Source organism: Eptatretus burgeri, chromosome 2, assembly GCF_056783735.1.
Source record: "Eptatretus burgeri isolate ZD-2024b chromosome 2, Ebu_testis_v1, whole genome shotgun sequence".
Lineage (NCBI taxonomy): Eukaryota > Metazoa > Chordata > Myxini > Myxiniformes > Myxinidae > Eptatretus > Eptatretus burgeri.
Window position 1 is genome coordinate 146,885,337 of NC_140962.1, and position 27,229 is coordinate 146,912,565.

General features: G+C 45.8%; 1 protein-coding gene and 1 long non-coding RNA gene across 8 annotated transcripts in view; one reads left to right on the top strand and one right to left on the bottom strand.

The window, feature by feature from the left end:
- Positions 1 to 2,042, bottom strand: part of LOC147033469 (semaphorin-3F-like) — a 154,711-nt gene extending 152,669 nt beyond the window's left edge. The window contains exon 1 of one of the 2 annotated variants that reach the window (XM_085871658.1): positions 1,680 to 2,042. In XM_085871658.1, coding sequence (XP_085727784.1) covers positions 1,680 to 2,027 — 348 coding nt within the window. In that variant the 5' untranslated portion in view covers positions 2,028 to 2,042. Of the gene's footprint in view, positions 1 to 1,584 lie in introns of both variants that reach the window. The other variant, XM_085871659.1, reaches the window with a different exon arrangement.
- Positions 665 to 27,229, top strand: LOC147033473 (uncharacterized). 6 transcript variants are annotated; one of them, XR_015055553.1, is made up of 7 exons: positions 665 to 1,261; positions 2,595 to 2,743; positions 7,907 to 8,711; positions 14,031 to 14,094; positions 14,286 to 14,522; positions 23,684 to 23,782; positions 25,177 to 27,229. It is a non-coding gene; the product is annotated as an uncharacterized LOC147033473 (long non-coding RNA). The 6 variants fall into 6 exon arrangements; XR_015055554.1 differs by lacking the exon at positions 665 to 1,261 and adding an exon at positions 1,540 to 1,671; XR_015055555.1 differs by lacking the exon at positions 665 to 1,261 and adding an exon at positions 2,036 to 2,168.

The following is a 27,229-nucleotide window of genomic DNA, read 5'->3' on the forward strand; positions in this document are numbered from 1 at the left end:
GAAGTACGACGGTGGAGACAAACTGAAGTTTCAAACAAAACGGGTCGCACACGAGCAGATTGTATTTATAGATGGACACACCAACTTGCCTACGTGGTAAGAGTACATCTTTGGCTTTAGAAAGGCTAAAAGGTGAGCAGAGGTCACACGCTGGAGACAGACATAGAGATGGGGGTCACTTGCGTAGACTTCACAGTTCGAACATGGCAGGAGGGAATCGTTGGACTCGATGCTCCGATCGTGTGTCAAAATGTGCTTGATGGGAAGAGGGACAAATAAATGGGGGGGGGGGGGGAAATGGGACAAATCGTGATCTTGATTTATTTATTTATTTGTACAAACGTTTTAGCCTCGTTTTGGGGCTTGGAGCGACAACTCAGCCGCCGTATTCTGGAGTGTGGTGGTGCATTGCGGAGCATGCCAGCCTACCGATATGACGTCACTAATCAAATTGCCTGCACGCAGGACCTGTTGAACCGATTGATGAGAATTTATTTTTGTAGAACTAAGCCCTCGGTCAATCCCGGGTCCATATTTGAACTCTCCCCGAGCTTGTGGATGGGGTGAAGGACAAACCCTGGTCTCCAGCCGCTGTGGTGGCCGAGCGATGTAATATCAGACTGTATGACAGTCTGCGTGATCGTGTCAAGCTTTGTATCGATGAAATAGTCATATTTGTGGAGGTTATGAGGCGTTGTACAACGAAGAGTGTGCTGCTGGTTCATCGACAAAGCTGAAGAGTTGAAAACCGAGATTTAAAAAGTGCATAATGACGTGACCACAATATCGCAAGCCGTTTTCCTCGTGTCGTCCTGACAAAAACCAGGCAAATTATGCTCATTAAAGGCTCCGCCACCCCGCTGCGTTCCCGCCGTCCGGGAGACGCGAACGACGCGCGTCCGCGTGCGGGCGTGCGCTTCGTACCCATACACCGCACGTTTCGCCATCGTCAGCCGTTTGACCGGAACCAGCCCGGAACGACCCGTGGCAGTGTCGATTTCAGGTAGAAAGGAAAACAAAAGGGAATACGAAACCCGAGCGCGGTTTGCGAGCAGTCGGCGCGAGATTTACGGGCTCCTCCACGCCGAGGAATCCTCAAGACGATCGCAGAAGCTATTCGGGGGTAAATGGCTCACAAAGTCCCAAGATTTGGCTTTCAGCAAACAAAACCAAGAGGTCCGTTTGGCGGAATTTTTCCAAGAATTTACTACCGTGGGTGGACGCAAAGTTTTGCGACGTCAGCAAACACTCCATTCCTGAGGTAAGAGCGGCAATTGAGCGGAGACGTCCGAAGGTCAGCGCGCGCCTGTTTATTTATTTAATTTATTATCACAAAAACGTAGACCGTGCGTATTTATTTATTTATTCATTTGCGGCGTGAGAATGTGTCTGCAGGTACGAGTTGGGATCGCGGTCCGCGCAATATACACCGCTCTACTCAACTACCTCGGTGGTGTATAAACATGCATTCGTGCAGGGAAGCGTGCAGGGCATGCGTAACGCAGCCTTTCCTTTGAATTCGTGAAAACGAACCGGTCCGCCAAATAAAGGAGGTTCTAAATGATGCGGTGTATAGCCTCGTACCGTGTGCAATGCTCCGATCCCCGCGAAACGACACCGAGCGGAGGGATGCTCTGGATGGGATGTGACACCAGCGCGGAGGGAATCGAGGTACTCACGGGCTCTCTCTCTCTGTCTCTCTCTCTCTCTCGCAGCGTCTCCGGCGGGATGATTCGTCGGTTCTGGGACGAGGCTCCCACGAGCGGCCGTCCAGGGGGCGGGGCCGGGGTTGATGACGCGCGCCAAGTGCGCGCGAGCACGCAACTCACAGGGGAAGGGGGCGTTTCCAGGGCGCGCGCGCCACACGCGGCCGAATGAGCACGCACGATACCTGGAAACGCTTTTAAACGGCCGTCCGGGCGGGACTTGCGGCCAGGCGCCGAGCCGCGAGGGGTGAGCGGGCTCCGAGGCCGTCCTGCCGTGGTGGGAACCGGCACGGCGCGGCCACGCAATGGATTTTGATGCATTTTCGGGACGAAAAGCTCATGATCTGCGATGGCCGTGCATCTTTGTGTCGAACGTCAACGTGAATCTAACTTCAATGCGTCGCGTCGCGAACGCGAGCGTCTTATTCTCCCCCATCGCCTTGATATAATTACGTTACACTAGTACGTGGCCGTACGTGCAAAAAAAAATATATATATAAATAAAATAAATAAAGAAGAATTGTGACGTTAATTGTGACGTCATAGCAACGTGTCCTGTCATTGGTTTTGGTAAATAAATGGCCATAACTTGGGAACCACTTCTCCGATTAATATGAAACCTAGAAAAGGCACATCCACAGGTCCCCAGCAATATACAAGGCAAGTTTCAATTAGATCCGACTGGTGGTTGTCGACAAACAGCGGTCACAGACAGACACACAGAGATTGCTGGAAGTATCGATAGATTAAACGACCCCCTTCTTCATATTAAAACCACCATTTCCCCCTTTAATTCGAAATTATTCTCTGTCTGCCTTCATCTCTAAATCACCCGCGGTGTTTCCGCATTTTTATCGATTCTGATTGTTTTTATTTGTCTTTCCAAAGAACCGATGCAGCGCTGCTTGCGACTCTGCACTCGCCGGTGACGTCAGCGCATGGCTCACGACTCCACACCTACGGTCACCGGTGACGTCACCGCGCTGCTCGAAACTCCTCACGCGGTGACGTCGCCGCGCTGCTCGAAACTCCGCACGGTGAGTGCAGGAGGAAAAGTCTTCCTCCCCTTCCCTCGTCACTCACTGTGTTTTGGCCTCCATTTCGGTGTACCACGCATATGCTTCTCCACGTGGACTAGGACCGCCACGATTCGTCTCCACGACACCACTCCTGGCGAATCGGCTCACGGGGATTGAGCGATAGCGAGCACGTGCACCGACAGCCCACGTGTCAGGGGATGGGGGGACGTGCTGTCGCGGATGACGTCATAGAGAGCCTTCCGCTTCGCATGTCCCACACGACTCGAAATCGACAAATCGAAAGTGATTGTCAGAGTATTCCAAACTGGATGCTTACCTCCATTCCTACATCCTCCAGCTGTGCTGTCTTGTGGCCTTCTCTCCAGTCCTTCAACAGAGCTGCCCCTAGTCATCTCCTGCTTATCCCATACCCAACTCTGCTCTCGCCGATATCCCATTCATTGAGGGATCGTGGGCATTCTTAAAAAGTTCCAAATTACTGCATGTCAGGCCTGGCCAGCCAGTTCGTGAAAGACTTGGGACAAACAAGCTCAAATGAGCTAAGATCCTTGTCCTCTTAATGACGACGTCATAAAAACGAATATGACGTCATTGTGATGTACCAGGTTTGCAATAAATTATATCTGTGCTAATGCCCGGCTTGATTCCCGCAAACAAAATTCAAACAGCTTCCCGAGTTTCGGAGATAATGATATAGGCGATTTCCATTAGCGGCGATATTATGACGTCAACTTTTTTATAGGAAGAATTTCCAAAATTGGAGATGGTTACTGCCTGCGCTTGGGCTTTCTGCATATACATGGCAAGTTTCACGAAGATCCGATGGAAACTCTGGGTTGTGAAACAAAAAATGTCAAAAAATAGGAATGACGTCATAAAAATTGATATGATGTCATAGTGATGTATCATATGTGCGATAATTCATCTCTGCTGATGTCCTGTTCGATTCCCGCAAACATAATTCAAAAACCTTGCCTAGTTTCGGAGATAATTTTTAGGCGATTTCCATTAGCGGAGATATTTTGACGTCATAACTTTTTTTTCTTGGAGGAATTTTCAAAATCGGAGATGGTTACTGTCTGCGCAGGGTATTTTTACATATATATATATATATATATATATATATATATATATATATATATATATATATATATATATATATATATATATATATATATATATACGCCAAGTTTCAGGAAGTTTTGATGAAACTGTAGGCTGTGAAACAAAAAAGTCCACAAGAACAACAACGTGAGTAAGACTTAGAGATCCTCCACGAGGATCTAATAATTCCCCCAGCCGACCCCAACATGAAGATGGACAAAATTGGGGCTGTTAAAGTATTAGTAGTAGTCCCCTTTGATTCCCTACCAGATAATGGACCAACTGCACGCTGATGTTTACATACCCCACCCCCTTCCCCTTCCTGCATATAATTTAACAGAAGGATTGATCACTCCGATACTTACTGCATAAACCTTCCTGGGAGTGACGTCACACTAATTGCCCTCAATTACATCATCCACCTTTGATGGCCTCTTCGAAAATCCTCCTCTCCTGTACAAAGCCCCCGCGTTTTATTTGGCAACACATAAATGGCCAGAGGATGACGTTATTTTGGGAGTCTTCAAGTTATCATTTGTAAAATGAACTAAAGCTCTTTTGTACTTGGGGTTGCATCGTCCAACAAATGAAACCAAAAAAAATTCTGAACAGGCTGGCAATCTTCTTCAAGATGGACGGGGTTCTAAACCCGATGTAATTTAACACTCATTGTTATAACTAGTGCATGCCCGTAGGTGCGTGCCCGTACGTGCGTGGCCGTACGTGCAAACAAGAAAAATTCAAACCGCGTGCCAGAAACAACCTCACAGGCCGTTCCTTCGCTCTCACATGCCCGTACGTACCCGTTTCTCCAGCACGGCGCCTTGCCTCGCGTCCAGTGTTGTCTGCCAAGCGAGCAGTTCGTTCTTCATCCGTTTCTTCTGCACGACGCCTTGCCTCGCTTTCAATGTTGTCTGCCAAGGGAGCAGTTTGTTCTTCATCCGTTTCTTCTGCACGACGCCTTGCCTCGCTTTCAATGTTGTCTGCTAAGCGAGCAGTTAGTTCTTCATCCGTTTCAGCTGCACGGCGCCTTGCCCCGGGTTCAATGTTGTCTGCCAAACGAGCAGTTCGTTCTACATCCGTTTCTTCTGCACGACGCCTTGCCTCGCGTTCAATGTTGTCTGCTAAGCGAGCAGTTCGTTCTACATCCGTTTCTTCTGCACGACGCCTTGCCTCGCGTTCAATGTTGTCTGCTAAGCGAGCAGTTCGTTCTTCATCCGTTTCTTCTGCATTGCGCTTTGCCTCACATCCAGTGTTGTCTGCCAAGCGAGCAGTTCGTGCTTCGTTAGATTCCATTGCACGTGCATGACGCGCAGCTTCGTTCCTTCGCTGTCGTAAACTACGACTGGATCGGGGCATTGTGTTTAAGAAATTCGAGAAAGAAATCCAGAAAGAAAGAATACAGTAAGTCGATAAATCAAGAAAAAAAATCGAGATATAATACAGTAATCGTCACTGACTGGATTGGGTAATTGTGTTAAAGAAAATCGAGAAAGTACAGAAATCGAGAAAGAAAGAATACAGTAAGTCGATAAATCGAGAGAAAAAAATCGAGAAAGAATACAGTACTCGTCACTATCCGGAAGTCCGGAAGTTAAGTCCTCACTGTCCAGAAGTTCGCATATCGCAGTTACGATTATTCGCAATTTAGTTTTAATGGCCAATTATTCAATTCGCGCCAACGTATTTTGCCTTTTCGCAATGTTGTCGCAAGGAAAAACAGAAAGAGAAGAGAGGAGAAAAAAAACCTTCGTGAAAAAAAGAAAAGAAATTACTTCCTGCTTCGGAGCATACCAGCTCACTCTGATGTTACCGAAATTTATGCACCGTCTAATATGAAAACGATCATAACTTGGGGCATTGTGTTTATCTACAAATGCGCACAAGAAATTGAGAAATTATTAGAATACACGAAGTCATCATTATCCGGAAGTCAGTACGTTGTAACCCGTAATGTGGAACACGGCTGAGGTTCCCTCCCCCATCGGCCACGCCCACGCAGCAACGTGTCCTGTCATTGGTTGGTAAATAAATGGCCATAACTTGGGAACCGCTTGTCCGATTAATATCAAACCTTGAAAAGGCACATCCTCAGGTCCCCAGCAATATACCTGGCAAGTTTAAATTAGATCGGACCGGTGGTTGTCGAGAAACAGTGGTCACACACACACACACACACACACACACACACACACACACACACACACACACACACACACACACACACACACACACACACACACACACATTGCTGGAATTATAGATAGATGACTGTAATGGCAGCTTATAGATGGGCCGGGATTCGAACCCAAGCTACACAACTTAGAGGTGACTGTGCGTATCTATCAGCCATCATGCCAGGTAGGTTTAGGTGTAGGTTTAGGTGTTGGTTTAGGTGTCGGTTTAGGTTACAGGGTAGCCTCGACCTCGAGGAAGACACACTCACCTTTAGACCATCTTGCCTGTTTGAATCCTGACCCAGCTATAAACTGCCATCATGGTGTTTCACAGACAGGGTGATTCCTCGCTGTGTGTGCCAGTTACTCGAATGGATGTTATACGGGGTTTCCCGTCTGCCGCATCAGTTGATGAACGTTAAAGATCCCACAGTGTCTTTCGTGAAGAATAGGTGAGCTATCGCTGGCATCATGAACAAATTACAATTGCCTGCCCAAACTACTGCTGGGAGAGGGATGGCAAACCACCAAGGATAACATTTCCCAAGAAACTGCTTCGGCAGAGCCAAGGTACATCAGATTGGAAATAAACGATCAGCAGTATGTTGTCCTGATGAGCCCACAACAAGGGCGAAATCTAGATCGACATCTCTGCTTTCGTCTGTTTGTGACCACATGCTTTGTGGACAATCTCAGTCGGCAAAGGCTCGAAGACCACACGGATGCCTCCGACTTTGGAGGTGATCTGCTGGTGTAATTTATGCACATGACATCAGCGTTGTGTCATAGCATGCTTCTTTAGTTGAATACACTAGTGCATGCCCGTACGTGCGTGGCCGTATGTGCAAAAAAAAAAAAAAAAACTTGTTTGTGTTTATTTATAAATGTGCATAAGAAATCGAGAAATTATTAGAATACACGAAGTCATCACTCTCCGGAAGTCCATACGTTGTAACCTGTAATGGCGAGTAACCTGTAATGGCGAACGCAGCTGAGCTTCCCTTCCCCATCGGCCACGCCCACGCAACAACGTGTCTTGTCATTGGTTTGGTAAATAAATGGCCATAACTTGGGAAGCACTTGTCCGATTAATATCAAACCATGAAAAGGCACATCCACAGGTCCCCATCAATATCTGTGGCAAGTTTCAATGAGATCGGACTAGTGGTTGTCGAGAAACAGCGGTCACAGACACACACACACACACACACACACACACACACACACACACACACACACACACACACACACACACACACACACACACACACACACACACACACACACATTGCTAGAAATATAGATACAAGTGCATGCCCGTAGATGCGTGGCCGTACGTGCAAACCCCCCCGCAAAAAAACTCAAACCTCGTGCCAGAAACAACAACTACACAAGCCGTTCCTTCGCTTTCACGTGCCCGTACGTGCGTGGCTGTAGTGCAAAAAAAAAATATATATATATATATATATATATATATATATATATATATATATATATATATATATATATATTGTTGCAGTTGTGGAAATTCGCAAACCACCATTCAGGTCCCGTAGGTGAGATATCTCTGTAAGGACATGTGTAGTTAGCCCCAAACCCGTTGTTTAGAGGGAATAAATGTGATTCATTCGGGCTGCGACGCTTTGAGATAGTCGTTTTTCTGTTCTATCTTTATTTTGAACCAACCACGTCTCAACCACCATCACACAACAACCACCAACCACAACGCCGCTTCACAACAACAACAACGCCAACAGCCACGATCTTTACCTTCACAACTCGCTCCCGCAAACATCGCATCACCGCCATTCCAAACGGCACCATGGCCATAAACCACCACCTTAAACCCTCCACCACCTTCACCTCTCTCCTTCTGCAGCCTTTCCCGCACCACCTGGGAGCACCAAGCGTCAGGCTGTCCTGGGCTCGTACGGGACGCGCGCCGAGCCGCGAGTGCAAAATGCGGCCTTTCCGAGGAGAATTCGGATCAGGAATGCTACACGCCCACTTCTGATCCGTCCAATCAGCAAGCGTGGGGCGGTTTGGCCCCACCTCCAGTCGCGTCAGTGTAGAATCGAGATATGCAAATTCTAGGATCAGGGGAGGTTCACGCCCCTTTTTCTCCGTCCAATGGGCAAGCGTGGCTCCACCCCCGAGCTCGTTCTGATCCAGAAATTTGCATATGGGTTCTCCTGCTGGCCTATAAAGCGCCGAGCGTGGGGCAAATCTGGGTCGAGTCGGTTTGGGTCGAGTCGGTCTCGGCAGAGTCGGTCTCGGCAGAGACGGTTTGAGCAGAGTCGGCCTTGGAAGAGCGGAGAGTGTTTTGGGCAGAGTCGGGTTGGAGCGCGCAGTGGAGTCGGGAGGCGAGGGCGTACAGGTGGTTTGCTGCAGTCGGCTGAAGAGAATTGGGGAAGAGACCGAGGAGCTCGGGTCCGAGGCAAGGAAGATGGCGGTCGGCGACGAGGTCGCGGTGGAATCGCTCGTCACGGGACCCAAGCAAGCCAGCTCTCCTCTTTCCCCAGAGCATCAACAATTCCCCCCCCCTTTTTCCCCCGCGCTGAGATAGTGCAAAAAGGGGGCCCCGTTCCCACCCCACTCCAAGCAGTGCCAACGAAACCCGCGAAGGAGCACGGAGTCGGGGCACCGCCGCGCTGCCACATTTGCGGCTCATCACAAAGACACGGGTAGGATCCACCCGGTCTCGCGGACCTGACCGCTCTTTCAGGTCCCGCGCAAATATAGGCCCACAGGCCCCGTCTGCCCCCTTGTCTTTGAGGGTGGCCCTTTTCTTTTGTTTCTGTGTAAACGTGTGTGTGTGGCGCCAGTCTGGTGAAGTAAAACTGTGTAAGTGTTGCCGTGTGTACGCGTAGTCGGTTGTAGATCTGCATTGTTGTGTTTCTTTTGTTGCAATTGCTTTATGTGCATTCTGTTTAATTGTATACGTGTGCTCTCCGTGTGCCGTGGAATAAATGTGCATCATGTTGAACTGTTTTCCCGTTTCGCTTCGTCTTTTCTTTAATTGAATCTCCACCTTGCTTCACGTAAAGGGTTGGTAGTGGGCTTAATACGCCCGATAATTAATCGGAACCGTCGAAGCCGACGATAACACCGCTCGGTTATCCCGATAGTACGGGACGGGTCGCTTAAGTGGCCCGTGTCCGGAGTCGACCTGCGGCGAGGTGCGTTCGCCCGGTCTACCCTCCGCGTGGGTACTTAGGTAGGTCGAGTTTGGCGAACAATCCTATCCCACGCGGGGGGCCGATTGGCACGATCGTGGTGAGGCTGAAAGGCCCACCTGTGACTAGCTCCCAGCATTAGTCCGAGAGGGTCACGACAGAATTGTCCGTCCGGTGGGCGACGTGCCGCGATTCGAGTTACGTGGCTGTTCACACGCCGGCGGGCGCGAATTCGCAAATATATATATACACATATACTTTAAAACCGCTTGCCAGAAACAACCACACAGGCCGTTTCTTCACTCTCGCATGGCCATACGTGCGTGTCCGTATGTGCGTGTCCGTACGTACATGGCCGTACGTGCATGGCCGTACATACAAAAAAAAATAAAAAAAACTTTCAAACCGCGTGCCAGAAACAACCACACAGGCTGTTCCTTCGCTCTCACGTGCCCATACGTGCGTGGCCGTACATGCAAAAAAAACAAACTTTCAAACAAACACACAGGCCATTCCTTCACTCTCATAAACAACGACTGGATTGGGGCATTGTGTTTATCTATAAATGCGGATAAGAAATCGAGAAATTATTAGAATACAGTAAGTCATCACTATCCAAAAGTAGTGCGTGCCCGTAAGGAATGTTCACATCATTCCACGAATTATCGCTTGCATTGAAGTAACAACTGCTGTGATACTTACACACAGAGTTAATTAAAATCAAGTTTACCTCCCTGTCCTTGCTTGCCATGACATTCGCTGCCATTGACCATTGTCACTCCTACCCCACGGTAACTAAGGCACCAATCGATCCCCATCGTAACCAGCACGGCACGTGACGGCATCGTGGGCCGGCCATGCACCGGCCTACGCAGTCACGCCCACGCATCAACGTGTCTTGTGATTGGTAACTAAATGGCGCATCGGCCACGCCTACGCAGCACGTGTCCTGTAATTGGTTGGTAAATAAATGGCCATAACTTGGGAATCACTTGTCCGATTAATATCAAATCTTGAAAAGGCACATCCTTAGGTCCCCAGCAATATAGCTGGCACGTTTCAATTAGATCGGACCAGTGGTTGTCGGGAAACATTGGTCACAGTCATACAGAAACACACACACACACACACACACACTGCTGGAATTATAGATAGATGAAATGAGGTCAATGAGATGACAAATGAAGGGGTTGAATGCAGACTGCAGAGCAATGAGTAAGGAAACCCGTCGTTGTGAATCGTTTTTACCACCAAAATGAGATGTATTTCGTTGGCAAGCATGTTGAGTGGAGCTGAATTCCTTAACATTTTCCAAAGGCCACAGCGTTTTGACAATTGGAAACAAAAAGAAGTTGTGCACTTTTTTCGATAAATTATTTTCGGAACTTTTTCTTCAATAAATAAATAATAATAAAAATCGTCTCCATGTACATTGTACACACCTTTATCTCGTTCGCACCTCTTCATAAACAACATCGCTGAGGAAACGGCGCTTCTTCTTTGTTTCCTCGTCCGTCCAGGGCAAGAATACGGAGGCTGCTGGATCTGCAAACGTTTTGATAAATCATTAGTTTTAACCAATTATTAAATTCGCACCAACGTATTTTGCCTTTTTCTCAAGGAAAAACACAAAGAGAAGAGAAGAGAAGAGAAGAGAAGAGAAGAGAAAAAAACCCGTAATGGTGAACGCGGCTGAGTTTCTCTTCCCCATCGACCACGGCTACGCAGCAACGCTTCCTGTCATTGGTTGATAAAAAATGGCCGCAGCAACGGTTCCTGTCATTGGTTGGTAAATAAATGGCCATAACTTCGGAAGCACTTGTCCGATTAATATCAAACCTTGAAAAGGCACATCCTCAGGTCCCCAGCAATATACCTGGCAAGTTTCAATTAGATCGGACCAGCGGTTGTCGAGAAACAGCAGTCACAGACACACACACACACACACATTGCTGGAATCATATATATATATATATATATATATATATATATATATATATATATATATATATATATATATATATATATATATATATATATATATATATTGTGACGTCCACGGGACTTAAACAGTCCCGCCAACGTAGAATGAGCCGAAACGATGGAGGCGGTTTATTTATTTATAACCCAAACATGGCGGTTCTAATCGCTCGACCGCAAACGGGACGAGGAAGGTGGCACGAGTCACTTTTCACCGAGTTGATGATGTTTATTTGTTTTTATTATTAACCATAAATAACAAGACTCGGCAAGAAAAGGGATCCGGGGCGATTCGACGGGATGGTGTGGGATCGGGCGTGGGGAAAACACAGACAATTCCAATGAATATACAATTCTCAAACCCTCTAAGGCGCCAAGTACACACACACACACACACACACACACAAAACGTAGCTACTTCTGGTGGTCAGGCTGGACCGTGGTGTGGACGCAACTGTCCCTGGATCAGCGTCGGACGAGCTGGCCTTGCTCTCGTCAGGGGGGGCAGGAGAAACCGTGGTGCTGTCGACCTCCTGGTCCTGGCCCAAGTCCGCTCACAGCTGCCAGGGAACCAGTTCTGGCGCCAAATTGCGAGCAGGAGAGGGAGGCAGGTCCGCCCGCCGTTCGACCCCGTACTCCGAGTCAGCAGAACCCCAGAGCCAACCAAGGTGAGGCACGAGGCTCAGCAAGGCTCCAAGACACGATGAAGAACACGATCGAATCAGCACAACAACAAGTACGCTTCCTGCGCAACAGCCTCCACACCAAAAAAAAAAAACGATCTTTTTGTCCCGATCTTCTTCCTCTTCCTTTTTGACCCCGAACAGAACCTTTTTATCCTCCTGTCCTCGTCACTTCCAATCGAGCCGTTTTATTGGCCCACTGCCGTCGCCTTCCGCCAATCGTGATCACGGGGCGGAGCCATCCGCAGCCCTGTCCTGTGACGTCACGGCCAGCCTCCAGGGACTACTAAAAGGGGTTTACGCAGACACACTTACCCTATCCCGTGTCCCTATCTAATTACGTGACAATTATCATTTCCCCCTTGAAGAAATGAACATTTACTAGACAACTTATCACCACTGAATTGCTACTTATTACATCGAGATCCTGGTAAACTCGAACAGCATGGCATACCTAATTAAACATCCTAATTACCCTTTGAATGCATACCCCCCCCTCAAACGTAACAATATATATATATATATATATATATATATATATATATATATATATATATATATATATATATATATAGTGATATCCGTGCATTAATTTGAAGTGCAAGGCAAAGCAGGCGAGCAACTGCAGATCAATTGACTATAAATTTCAACCTATGGTGCAAGCAGCCAAGTTCATCAAAAATTATCCGCCGAGAACTCCATAGTTGGGTGGCAGTGTACAAACCATGCATCACACCTGGTAATGCACGTTTGCAAGTCCAGTAGTGCAAAGATGACAGGCAATGGACTACCGAGCAGTGGAAAAATGTGATATGGTCAAATGAATCACCCTTCACCATGTTCTCAACAAATGGAGTGCACATGTGGCACCAACCTGAAGAACTCTACAACTCAAGGTGCTTGGTTCGAACAGTAAAGGGTTCTGATGGTTCTGTAATGTTATGCGGTAAATTTTCCTGACATGGTTTTGGTGCAGTCATTTCCTTAATTGGCAAGGTCAATGCCAATCACCACTTAATTTTACTGAGTGATCATTTTCACCCCATGTCGCAGCATTGTTTTTTCCTGCCGGGAGGGGTGTCTTCCAGGATAACAACACTCCCATTAACAGAGCATCTGTGCTCATCTCATGGTTTTATGAGCATGACACTGATGTTATCCATATGTCATGGCCTTCCCAGTCACCAGATCTCAACCCAATCAAGCAGTTATTGGATATTCTGGAATTACGACTGAGACATTTTCCATCTCCATCAAACAGGTGTGAGTTGATTGACCTTCTGTTGGAAGAATGGTGCCACATCCCTCCTGCAGAATTCCAGACACTGGTGGACTCTATGCCACTGCGCATCCTGGTCGCAAGTGGTGGTCCAACACCTTATTAAGTGACTTTACAATGGTGTTTCCCTTTTTTGTCCACTACCTGTGTACATGTATATATACACACATGCACACACGCACACACACACACACACACACACACACACACACACACACACACACACACACACACACACACACACACGGCTTTGACTATTGTAAGGTTCTTGTTTGCAGAACTTTTGATGCCTCTCATAATCAGGCTTAAAATGTGTTTGTAGAAAATAACAACTGCCCCCCTTCCCTTGCAATCACACCCACTCCACACACCACCTTCTCATTGTGGCGATGGTGTGCAATAACTTTATGCTTGCATGCAAGAGGGGGGTTAATCCCCTCAATTGTGAGATTTTAAATAGTCTCTCAACAAAAGGCTTTGCCCATCAGGTTTTATAAGATGAATTACACACGCGCTGCTTCTCACCTTTGATGTTTTTACAAAGGAAGGCAACCAACCGGTTGTCACGAGAAGATCAAAACACTGATTGTGTGCTCCGAATCGGAGGAAAAAGCCATAGTCGTGCAGGCGCTGTTCACTCCTCTTACTGGGTCGACACACCAAACATAACATGGCTTAACCATGAACAATAGGAAACATACAAGTAAAGCAAAAACAGAACCTGCAAAGCTTCACCTGTCACAGAGCGATACATCACAGTGCTTGAGCAAACCCATTGTATTTTCTCTGTGAATACCAACTCTTGTGCTTGGAGGATGGCTGGAGGTACAGCCTGGGTTCAAATCTCAAACCAACTATTCACTGTCATCCCGGTGTGTTTCGCAGGCAGGGAGAGGCCTCGATGCGTGTGCTTTCCCTCGGATGGATCCCACGGTGTCTTTAGCGAATAGTGAGTTATGGCCGGCATACTGAACAACACACAAATTCTTGCCCTGACTGCGGATTGCAAGTGGTCTAGTCATGGAGGTTCCTTCGCACCAGGTTACACCGTTTGCTATATTAGAGTGTGGTTGCTGTCTTGGCAGCAGCTCATCCAGGTGGCTTACACGCTTCATGGCAACCAATCTTATTCTATTCCAGATATCGACTCTTGCGAGAGCTGAGCGAGCCCGGGTTGAAACGTTCACGTGACAACCTGGTGCCAAACGGGCAATTACACTCTGACGGCCTTTGCAAGGGTGTACGTATCTCCTACCTAATCTGAAGCAATATGAAGCCTCACGGCATGACTGGATCGCGTGCGGAGAAGTCAAAAATCTGTTTTGACTTCTCGTATCCAAGTCGAGAGAAAACTCTCGGGACCATTCTTTCGAGCGGGTGAGTCAGTACACACGCGGTTTCCCATTTTCCAGATGGTATATTTAGTTCTGTAAATTTATTATCTACCAACTGGGGAGCTCCACGACTACCTTTTAGTTTTGCTCAGCAGGCACTGGATACAATTATGCAATGGTGTATGTCGACTTGTTCTTACCTGTGCAAGGTGTCTCGGTTTAGCAGGAGTAGAAGTCTTTGAAAGGGCATTTAATCAACAAAGAACAAAATACCAGGAATTGAAGACTCGTTTTGAGGTCTTGTTTCATGCTGATCCAATAAGCATATAACTTCTGGTTTATTTTTGCTAGTTTGTTTATTAATTAGGAGAGTTTTTCTGTGCACTCAGCAACCAACCGTCATTTTATATTTCAGCAAAGTTACGTAATTGTGTTTGTGACACCAATTATGTTGCGGAAAAGGTTTTTGAGAGTTGAAAGGCTGGTTATACATTGGTCGAGTTCAATATGGCAGGGTATGCTGGATTTGTTGGAACCCTTATTAAGGGCAGAAAACGACGACGACAAAATTTGAACGAACGATGGGGTGCATTCTGCAATGATGGCAAATAATTTCACAGGCAACCCATTAAGGAATGGTAGTTCGAGCTGGGGTGGAGCTTGCAAGATACCCAATATGTAGTGTATGCATACTCGCCTCTGGGCTGTCAAGCCTGGGTTTGAATCCCGACCCAGCTAAATAGTCATATTGGTGTTTCACAGGCAGGGTGATTCATCAATGTGTGTGTCGTCTCTCGGATGGATGTTAAACTTGGCGTACCATCTGTCGGAATTTTTCTGATTCTGATGGACCATTATGTGATGTTATAGAAAGTTGAAGCTAAAAAATCAGTTTCTTGGTTAGGATTAGGCTTGGTGGTTTGCCATTGCCTTCCCCCTTGGTAGTCAGGGCAGGAATTTGTAGTTTGTTTAGTATCCCGACAATAGCCAGCTAACTCTTTTTAAAGGACAACGTGAGATCTTTAACATCCACCAATTAATGCCAGCAGAGGGACGTCCCTTTAACATCCAACCAAGGGACAGTGCACACACATTGATGAATCACCCTGCCTACGAACGCTCAGGTTTATAGTTCGATCGAAATTTTAACGCAGGCAAGACAGCTGAGAGGCGAGTGTGTGTACCTCAAGGCCATCCTGCCATCCCCCGCCAGAACTCGTTGGTGTATATTAAACCCCTATGGTATCCTTCGCCAAGAGTAGGTGAGTTATTACTAGCATCCTAAACAAATTACAAACGTCTGTCACATTACCTTTATACAAAAATAATAGGGCAGTACTTGGGGTATTTAAATGACTAGTAATATTAGTAGTACTTAGAGGTGGCTTCACATTGAGGTTAGTCCAATTGGAGGCCCTACAAGGTATAAAATAGTGGCTTACCAAGGATTGCAATTCATTCTCAACATAGCACAGTGTGTGTGTGTGTGTGTGTGTGTGTCCCATAATATTTACGAGTAGGAACATGTATACATATCTTTGCCTCGCCTTATTCACAAAGACAAATATTTTCGTGAGCATTCATGTGGAGTTCGAAAAAGGTAAGCCACTTGAAAAGAAACAGAACAAGTGGAAAATATGTTGGCAACCATTGCGCAGGCTTAATGGGCATAATGTCCCCCTCCCGCAATGAAGTTCCTTGCAAGGAAACTCATTAAATGTAAGTAATTGGCATGCCAAAAAAAGGCCTCCATATAACTACTGTCATTCCAAAGGAGCCAGGGAAGAGGTGCGATAGGAGAAAATACAAGTGAAAGACAGTAATTTACTCTGTCTATGGTGGATAAAAATGGAAAATCTAGGAAGAGATACAAGGAGGTGTATTCAGTGATGATTCTTCTGCTATTGCTCCCTCCTGCATGGGGTCACATGATAAATCAAGCACAGAGGGGTTCGAGTGTGCGATGGATAAAAGCATCTTCGATGCACTTGGAAGTGAAAGCCAAGCTCCGAGACCCTTCTCCACCCCGTCGATGACTGGGGTGAGAAAACCGTGTCAATTCGGCAAATGAGGTTGCATCGCACTCGCCCCATAGCAAAGATGGCAAAAAGACATAACTTAACATCAAGCAGCAACTTTTCTTCAAACAGACTGAAACTATTACTCGGATGACTCATGCTGTTAACAGTGGCTCTTAGCCGTACAGAACAAGAAAACAGGCGAGCACGGTGCTAACAAGTAAATGCCATTATCACTGTAGATCCAATTGCGGTGGTGAAGCTTCAAAACTTTTTCAGCATTGGAGTTATTTTATTCAAAATATTCAAGGAGACTGGAAGATATGATGTTTCGTAGCAAGAAAAAGTGTTATAAAACACTACATGTACAAATGTGACACTATTTTCTTCATCTTCTGGGACGTTGCACTTTGACAGTACAGCCTCATGAGTGTGACAAAGTCTGAACCCTCGGCCTAGTGCCAGGTGTGCTTATATCTTCTTTATTTATTAAACGTCTGACGGACGTAAATGAACACGCATTTTACTCTGTGCACATTGCACATCAAGTGCAGTGAATTTCACCTCCCTCCTCCTTGTATTTATGGTTATGTTTTTTTCAAAAATTCCTCTGTGCACCGTCCCTGAGGCTCGGTTTCCAAGTCACCATCTACATTCGAGGAGACATAATTACTCTTTTATGGAAAAAGTTTTTTCGAGGTTTTTTGTTACCTCTAAAGTAGACGACCATAGTGAACAGACAGTCATGTTAAAAGATTGCCCTTTGAAACCCTACTTAAATCATCGTTATGAATGGGGAGCAGACAAATGGAAAAATACACACACTGTTTTATATTTGTAGATATACACAATGTACAGTAGCCTGCAAAATTATATTCACCCTACTCCCAAGTTTTCACATTTTGATGCCACCTGAGCTCATTTCAAGAAACTTTCAAATCAAAGTTAACACAAAGTCTTCACAAATTACTCCAAAGTGATAAAGCCAAAAAAAATGCAGATAAAATGTAAATAAGTTTGACTAACAGAGAAAAATCAGATGATTCTCAGTTGTGTAAGTATTCAAACCCTTTGCCAAATTTACCCTAAATCACTTCAGGAGCAAATTATTTGTTTGAAAGGTTACAAAATAAGTTTAAGAGGTTTCACCTGTACCTGATCAGTGGTCTAACTGAAAAATTAATCTCCCCCACTTATCTAAGGAGTTTTCAGGTGCAACTCACACAAGGCAAACATGAAGACTGAGGAGGTTCATAAAGTAGTGGAGAAGCACTGTTCAGGAGAGGGTTAAAGGAAGATTTCAAAGTCACTCATTATTCCTCTGAGTATGGTGAAATCCATTAGTAAGGAGTGGGAGACGTATCATACTACCCAGACTCTACCCAGATCAGGTCGTCCATCCAAACTCAGCAGCCCGGCAAGCAGGAGGCTGGTTTGGGATGTCACTGTAAATCCAACAATGAGTTTGAAAGATCTGCAAGGCTCTCTGTCTGAGATGGGGGGTCAGTGTTCATCAATCAACAATATCCTGTTCCCTTCACAAAGCTGGCCTCTATGGTTTGATGGAAAGAAAGACGCCATTATTGAAAAAGATGCATCTAAAAGCTCGTGTGGAGTTTGCAACTCGACCTCTGTTTAGTTTGATCTCGCCATCTTAATGATATTGCAAGCATGTGGAGAAATGTTTTGTGGACGAGACGAAAATTGAACTTTTTGGTCTAAATTCAAAGCGTTATGTCTGGCGCAAGTCTAACACTACACATCACCCAGTCAACAACATCCCTACTGTCAAGCTTCTCAGGATAGAATGGATAATGGATGGTGCAAGGTACAGGAGGAGTGCAAAGTACAGGAGAAGTGCAAAGTACAGGAGAATCCTTGATGAAAACCTGCTTGAGTCAGCCATGAATCTGAAACTGGGTAGGAGATTCATATTTCAGCAGGACAGTGATCCGAAGCATGAAGCTAAAGCCACACTGGAGTGGCTGAATAGGAAAATAATAAATGTTCTTGAATGGCCCAGTCAAAGGCATGACTTGAACATTTATGGTGACACTTCAAGATTACAGTCCATCGATGATCCCCCTCAAATTTGGTAGGACGAGAGCAATTTTCATGTGAGCAATGGACAAATATTTCACCATGACAATGTGTAAACCTGGTAAAGACTCCCAAAAATACTCACCGCATTCATTACTGGACAAGGTTCTTCCACCAGGTACTGATTGAAGGGGCTGAATTACTTTTGCAACCAGTGAATTTTGATTTGTACCTGTTTTTAACAGGTATTCCTGACATGTAACCTCCTTCAACGATGAGTGTTTAGTTTGATCTCTACATTTATCACTAAAAAAGTTCATTTGGAAAAATTGTTTATACAAAATTAGTAATTCATCTAAATGGAGCATTATTAGGAAGGGGTGAATACTTTTTCAGGTCACGATGTGTATAATATATATATATATATATATATATATATATATATATATATATATATATATATATATATATATATATATATATATATATATTGTTACAAATTTGGAAATCGATCACACACACAACATGCGGGTTCCTTTAGCTCAGTTATCTCGTTGAGTACATGTTCTATAGATAGATCCCTTCCATTGTTTAATGGGTAAATCTATGTAATTGTGCTGTGATTTATTTTAATAGTTAGGTCAGAACAACAAAGAAGAACCCTCCCGTCCCGTGATTCAACATTCAACGTCGTCACGAGATTCAGCAAGGTAAACAGCCCTCACCCGCGGTTGCGGGGGGGGGGGGGGGAGGCGACAATGGCCCATAAGAAAGGGATTCTCCGCTTGGCTCGTGTGAGTGGAAGGAAGCGAGTTGTTGGAGCCGGGGGTTGGTGGTGGTCATTGGTTCTCGTCGGGGGGTTGTTCTTCGGGTGGCTGTTGCTCTGCTTCGTGGTCTGGTTCAGCTGGCTCTTCTTGGTTCGTGGAGCTCTTCGTGGTCTGCTTGGTTCCCGGCTTGGTGCGACTTCTTGGCCTCATCTTGGTCGGTGTTTCTTCGGGGAAGCGACGCATCGGATCGGGAAGGATCGGCGCCTCGTCTCACCAGCACATGGTCCGGAGCGCGAGGGGATCCGCCGGAGCTCGGAAAGGATCGTGGCTCATGGGGATTGGATCCAGATCCAGATTGGCACATGCTGGTGCCCGGTCCGAACAGCTTGAAGACCACACGAGGTGGAAGGGTCCGAGGCAGACCCTGGGCTTCAGCTCATATGTCCCTCTGAGCTGAAGTCCGTATTAAAGGCATCAGCCACCATTTCTTGTGTGTGTGTGTGTGTGTGTGTGTGTGTGTGTGTGTGTGTGTGTGTGTGTGTGTGTGTGTGTGTGTGTGTGTGTGTGTGTGTGTCCGTGGGCCCATCTAACAAGTAGAGAACTGTTAAGTGCTTTGTGTGCTGTAAATGATTGCATTGCATTTCGTATAGTCGGTTTAAATCTGCTCTTATGTGTTCCCTAGTTCCCCATTATTATTAATAAATACCCCCATTGTTGAATGCAACAGCTCTTTTTGTTTCTTTCATTGGCTCGACATGACACGTGTTTGAGGATTAGTGTTCATAACTTGTTCATTTGGTCCGGCCCGACTTTGGTAATTCCGCTCAGTTACGCCGGATCCGAGTTGGCGATAGCGACTCGATTCGGACAAAGTCGGCCGAGGTTGAACTTCCCCGGTAGTCGGACCACGTGGGTACTTAGGTAAATTGAAGTTGGCAATCGACCCTACCCCACGTGGCCTATCCAGTGGCGAAGATCGGTCCGATAGGGGACCTGTCAGTTCCGAAGTTATCCGGGGCGACGACCTTTACATTCCGGGTGATCGGTCGAGCCGGCTTGCGGCTCCATCTAGCGGTCGCGCTCCAAACCAAACGCTCACGCTCACGGTCGACCTCCCGGCCCCGTAACAATGTGTGTGTGTGTGTGTGTGTGTGTGTGTGTGTGTGTGTGTGTGTGTGTGTGTGTGTGTGTGTGTGTGTGTGTGTGTGTGTGTGTGTGTGTGTGTATTGTTATGGATTTCAGAATAGGATCCGACTAATGCAATATTCAGGTCCTCAGACAGTTATTTCTATAAATGCATGTCCAGAATAGACCCATCCCCATGTCTGGTGGGATTCTAACTTTGATGCGTTGGAGAAGGGTGAAGAATAGATTCCCTTTCTTATGGGATGGCCTTTTTCTCTTTATGACACATCCATGCACGCAAGATAGCCATTAGCCCAACGGAGGCTCGTCTACCCCCTTTCCATCAGGACACATTGGCTTGGAGGTGAACGATTTACTTACACTTTGGACTTACAGGACATTTGATTAAGCACACCGTGGGCTTTTCCCGAGCAGTTATTCTGACGGTCAAATACGGCTGTGGATCATTTACCACACCCACCTATCTTCCATTAATGTTTGCCACCCACCTCTTTCACCGGCATCGAGGTCCACCTTTTTCCATCGACGTTTGGCAGCTCTATGGATGCTGGCTGGCTCTTTTTCATGTCGGGCTGAATGAGGAAGGATTGATCGTGAGATTGACAGTTGGTCACGTACAACGATGCGCCAATAGGCAAGCTGGATTTGGCTGAAGTCGGCTTGAGGCTCTGCCCCGACTGGTAGCCTATAAAAAGGACGTGAGGACAATTTTCCTGACAGTTTTGTGACAGCTGGGTAACGGTTAATTTCAGCTCCAGTCAGTTGTTCCAGTCAGATGGTTGGTGAGCTGGTGACAGACAGACAGTTGGTGAGCTGGCAACAAAAAGTCGATTGGTGAGCTGGCGACAGAGAGTCGGTTGGTGAGCTGGTGACAGCCTCACAGCTCTGACTGCTGGTGACAGCTGGATACAGCTCACAGCACCTCAGTGGCTTACAAATCCTTACAGCTGTCCGTTGCTTGTGGCTCCTGGTGACTGCTGACGGTGGGTGACGGTTGGACCGTTCCTGTTGCTTCTGCTTGTCCCTGATTCTTGGCGTCCCTGGTTCCTGGAAGTGACTACGTGACGCCGATTGGTGTTTGAGCCTGTTTGTAGGTGGGTGCACGGCGAAGCGGGGTGCTGGCAGGGGACCAAGGCACGCTCACACATTTTGGGACATTCTATTTGACACTCAATTACTTCTGCCTCGGTAAGCCGATACCGGATTTCTTTCCCTCCTGAATGATCTGCTGGGTACCCTTGTCTCGTGTTTCATCGTTCAGTAAGGCATTGTGCTAAGCTTTCAATTAGTGTCTGTTTAATTCTTTATTTCTTTGAAATGATTTTGATTGATTTGAATTCACCTATTTTCACCACAAGGAAATAAAAACTTCTTCTGTTTATTTATTTTTCTTTTTCATAAATTCCATGTTGACGTTTCAACCTGTCCGTGCTTGTCCTTTCCTTCCATTGATCCAGCATTGTCTGAACTGAGATAGCCTGGGAGGTAGTTCCCAAACAAATTAACCTGTCATCGTGGGCACGCACTAGTGGTAAATGCTCGGCCGCCTTACTTAAGATCTAATCAAGATAAGATTGGTGCATCGCCGAGGGCGTGTCCTCCATTCAGGAAGCCACGTGACCTCTAGTTAAACGGCAAATTAGACAGTGAACACTGGAACTCGTGATTAACTGATTGGGGTTCGTGGTTGTATAGCAACCCACCGTACCACAAAGTTAATTGTGAGCAGTGGCCCCAGATTCGGCTCTTCTGAGGAGAAATGGGAATTAACCCCCTCATAAAACACTCGGTACCCATGACCATAACAGTTTGTGTGTAATATATGAGGCCCGGCGAGGAGGAGTGATGTAAGCGACATTTTTTTAATGATATGATGATTATAGGCTCGGATGATAGGGGAAGGGTTGAAATAGTGCTCTATGGCATTAACTCCAAAATGGCCGATGTGGCCCTTACATCACTCCTCCTCGCAGCGCCGTGTGTGTGTGTGTGTGTGTGTGTGTGTGTGTGTGTGTGTGTGTGTGTGTGTGTGTGTGTGTGTGTGTGTGTGTGTGTGTATGTGTGTATGTATATATATATATATATATATATATATATATATATATATATATATATATATATATATATATATATATATATATGTTGTTGTTCGTCTTTCGGATGCTCCCGTTAGGGGTCGCCACAGCGGATCATCCGAAATGATCCGCATAATGATTTGGCATAGGTTTTTTACGCCGGATGCCCTTCCTGACGCAACCCTGGTCGCTTCTTACGACACAGGGATAAGGATTGGGTTTCGCCATGATCCCAGGCTACCCTACACCCTCTCATAGCACGGCCCAGCGCAGAGCACCCGTCCTCAAGCGATTCTCCAGCCCAAGCCTCCGAGTAGCCGGATTACAGGCGCACGCCACTACGCCCAGTTGTGTGTGTGTGTATGTATATATATATATATATATATATATATATATATATATATATATATATATATATATATATATATATATATATATATATATATATATATATATATATATATATATATATATATATATATAATCTTCTTTCGCCTGCTCCCTTTAGGGGTCGCCACAGCGGATCATTCGTATGATCCGCATAGTGATTTGGCTTCGTTTTTACGCTGGATGCCCTTCCTGACGCAACCCTGGTCGCCTCTTACAACACAGGGATATGGTACACCACGACACCTATTCTAACCGGGGCATACACCGGGCTCAGTACTCTGGTACTCACTTCGCCGACCTCGGAAGGATGACAGGCTGAGTCAACCTCCTGGTGTGTATTAATTCAAGCAGCCAACGGGGTTTGAACTCAGGACCTTTTGGATCCCAAGCCACTACCCTAACCACTATGCCAACACCAGATGTGTATATATATGTGTATATATATATATATATATATATATATATATATATATATATATATATATATATATATATATATATATATATATATATATATATATATATATATATATTATCGCAACTGTGACATCACATTGCATACAACCAAACACTCACTTCCAAATATTATTTTACCATTTGTCTTCACAGATTCTTATTGCTCTCACCATGCTATTTTTTATAAATGAGAAAAGTGGCAACAAAAGGTACAAACAAAGACTACAAACTATCATCTATTATTTTCCAATTAATGCCTCATCCCTTTAAGATTCAATGGCGACTGTGTAAGTGTAAATGCTGTTATCACAGATCTTGAGTATAAGGATGGGATGATGATCCAGGACACTCATCTGGAGATGGTACCAAAGGTGTCTATCTGAGCAGAGAAGAAGCACTTGCACCTTGTTTGTACGTACCACTCAATCCTGATTTGAAAACCATGCTGCCCCTGATACTGTACGAATTGCATTTCCATGTAATTTAGCCATTCCGGTGTCGGCAGGCAAACTGAGGTTGCCATTATTTCTTCGGAGCAGCAAAGCAACCCTTTTCCAAAGTATGTAACCAGCTCGGTCGAGTTTGGCCAATCGTGTGAAGAGTGGACGTATCCATTTTACAGTGAAACCGGAAGTGCAAACGCCATTGTTGTTGGCCTGTGATAATCCTAATTATTCTTTGGCACTTTTTCAAAGAATTGACTAGGAAGAAGAGAAAAGAGAGAGCATGCAAAAGATTGCGATAAGATGTTAGCTTATCGCTTGGAGACGATACGCATTCAAGGTCTTAAATTTCTCATGGACTTTGCAATTATTAAGCAAAGTGTTGCCCATTCGGGCCGACCAATGCACTAAAGGACATTGCCTTGTGTAGTAAGCCTGGCCTGGTTTAACATCCTGTCGATTTTCGTTAAAAGCTTGCCAAGAGAGAACCACCCACATCAATCAGGAGGACCCCCTGGATGGAAACGTCAGCTTTATCATTTGTGGGCAGCAGGAGAACCCGGGTTTGGGCAGGAATTTGGAATTAGGCCATAGTGCCGGCGATAGCTCACCTACTCTTCGTGAAGAACACCATGGGATCTTTAACGTACACCAACGAATGCTGGCACAGGGGACGCCCGTTTCACGTCCATCCAAGGGACAACACACCCTGCCTGTGAAACACCGGGATGACAGTTTATAGCTTGGTCAGGATTCAAACCCAGGCTAAACAGCTTAGAGGCGAGTGTGCGTACCTCTACGCCATAGTGTCAGCCTACTGGACTCCTGAGATATTGAGTTGGATCTTGAGAAAGTTATCTGATGAAGAGTTTTCAGCACACCTGTCAAACTGTTCTGTCATCAAGGTGTCTGTCTGGGTCTTAACATGGAGAGAGATGAACATGAAAATACTGAAGTTTTGTTCCAAATAGATGGAGATAAATGAAGACTGTGGCAAGTGAAGAGATCCGCCCTAGATCTGTCCTGCAAACCTGCTTACTACCTTAAGAGCAATATGAATATTGCTTCAACTCCATTCCAAACTGCAAGGAGAAAAAATAATTAAATACACTCAGCTTGAGGCCAATTTGTTCGGTGGTGTCCCAGTGGAGAGTGAAGCTGTTAAATAGCCTTCAATAAAATGAAGAACAGTTTGAAGTTTGGGTGAATCCACATTCCCAAAAGTTGTGAGTGCCATAGCACTGGAAATGTACAAGTTGTCTGAGCATGCCTTCTTTTATAAATAATAATAAAATAAAAAATCACTTGGTGGTGCTTGTGTGTCTTACACCCTGCGGTTCTGTCCTCTCTCTCTCTCTCAAGTTGTGCAGGTTCTGCCATCAGCTACCGAGTCTTCATTTGAGGCGCTGCACTCCATATTTTGTCCCAACTGGCACATTCTTCCTGCACGGACCTGCAGCTCTTGGACAATGGCCCATTTCTGTGGCTCGGCCATCTTGCTGGATTGCAATGGCCGAAGATGCTATGTGGAGGTTCCATTCCACCGATGCCGCTTCTTTGCCAGCTGTGCAAAGATTTTGGGCCTGATAACCGATGTGCAAACGCCATGTACTTGTGTTAATATTGAACGTCTTTTGTTTTCCTGCTTTTCGTTCATTGACTCTTAGTCATCGTCATGTTACAATTGATTCCATTCCATGCCAAAACAGCACGGAGCTTGAACCGAATGCAGCACGACCCTGAAGAGAATTCTGCCAAGTGCAACCATTTTGATTATCAACCAAAGCGTGGCCCAATAAGGCATAACATGATCATTTTGAATCTTACAACCGAACATGTGGTAGTATTGCTTACAGTACAATTACATTGCCATTATCTGATTTGTTACTTTTTCTTTTGGAGTAAGTGAATTGCCCAAAAGGTTATCGAGTGGCACACTTACATACCTTATCAGTAACAGTAGGCCTATGTGTTGTATTTCCGTCCAGTTTGCACAAGGTAACTTTATGACTAGTTGGGAAGGAAAGGCCTCTTATAACAGTCATCCATGTTCCATGAAATAGCAGCACTCATTTTTCACATCAACTTGATTACACAATTTCCTTCAGGCTTACATTACACCGTTCCCTTTGTGTCTGGCCTTTGACCCCGTTCTGAGCCAGAGGGATTCTCATTGACCGTCGGTTACCGCTCGAAGGCCGTTCGGTAATCTTCGGCCTACTTCGAAAAACCTGACCGACCGAGATACTTCTGCTCCAGTCTCGGCACAATTGCACACATTGCGGGGGTTCAGAGATCAAGCTCGGGCTATAGCTGCAGCACCGTTAAAAAAAAAAAATGGGGGAAAAATGGAGGAAAATGAATTTTTTTGGAAAAATCATTTTCGAAGTTGGGGTTAAATTTGTAACTGCCATGATTGATGTCTCACCGGAGTGCATAGATCGCCGGAGCAATCAACCCGATATTGTGCGGTGTTGTGAGGGTCAAGCTCTTTTCTAGGAAATGCGAGTGACGTCAAACACGTTGTCGGGGTTTGTGTTGTGTGGGAGTGTCAGGAAACAATCACTAGCTTCTGAACATTTGGATCAAAGTCAAGGATGTGAAGGACACTCTTAATCTCTTAGCCTCACACGTCTCTCCACCGAGCATTCGCTTCGGCTTACACAAGCTCACTGAGAAGGCCACTCAGAATGCTAATCATGGTTGGCTCTCATCAGCCTCCAAAATTACATTCCAGAAACAAAGTATATCGAAGAACTATTTCAACGTGGATGAGAAATTCGAGCCTCAGGTGCCCAAGTCTCATTGCCCTTGAACTCTATTATGTACGGTACAGTGTGGGGTTGCAGTCCTGGCCCACAGCATCAAAATGGAACATATATTGACCGCCCCCCCCCCCCCCCCCGGTTATCAAAGACTGCTGTTCAAACGAGCCTTAAACGTAAATTACCAGCAAAAGTGCTGTCGCTTCATAATTTTATAATTGCTACACAAGCTTGACTTGCCAGTCCCAGCAAGCTGGAGTCACACAATACGCATCCGGCGACGACTCCGCGACATCGTCGGACTTGTTCTGACAAAGCGCTTCCAGGATCCACCAAAATGCCATTTGCTGGCTAATGAAATCCACTGAGACAACAGGTGCCAACAAAGGAACAAGGGCCCTCAGGTGTCAAAGATTCCAGACCAATTCTGAGGGTTGTTTGGGCATGCAGAAAGACCTAACGAATGCCCCGGGATGTGTAAAAGCCAAGCAGGTAAGCTTGAGTGACTTATCTAACTAACAGATTGTGCTTTCCTGGGACAGTTTACTCGGTCTGACCTGGAGGTTACATCCCACCTGGAGCATAATGCTATTACTTTTGAGAGTTAAAAAAAAAAACATACAGCAGCTTCCAGAACTTCCCACCAATGA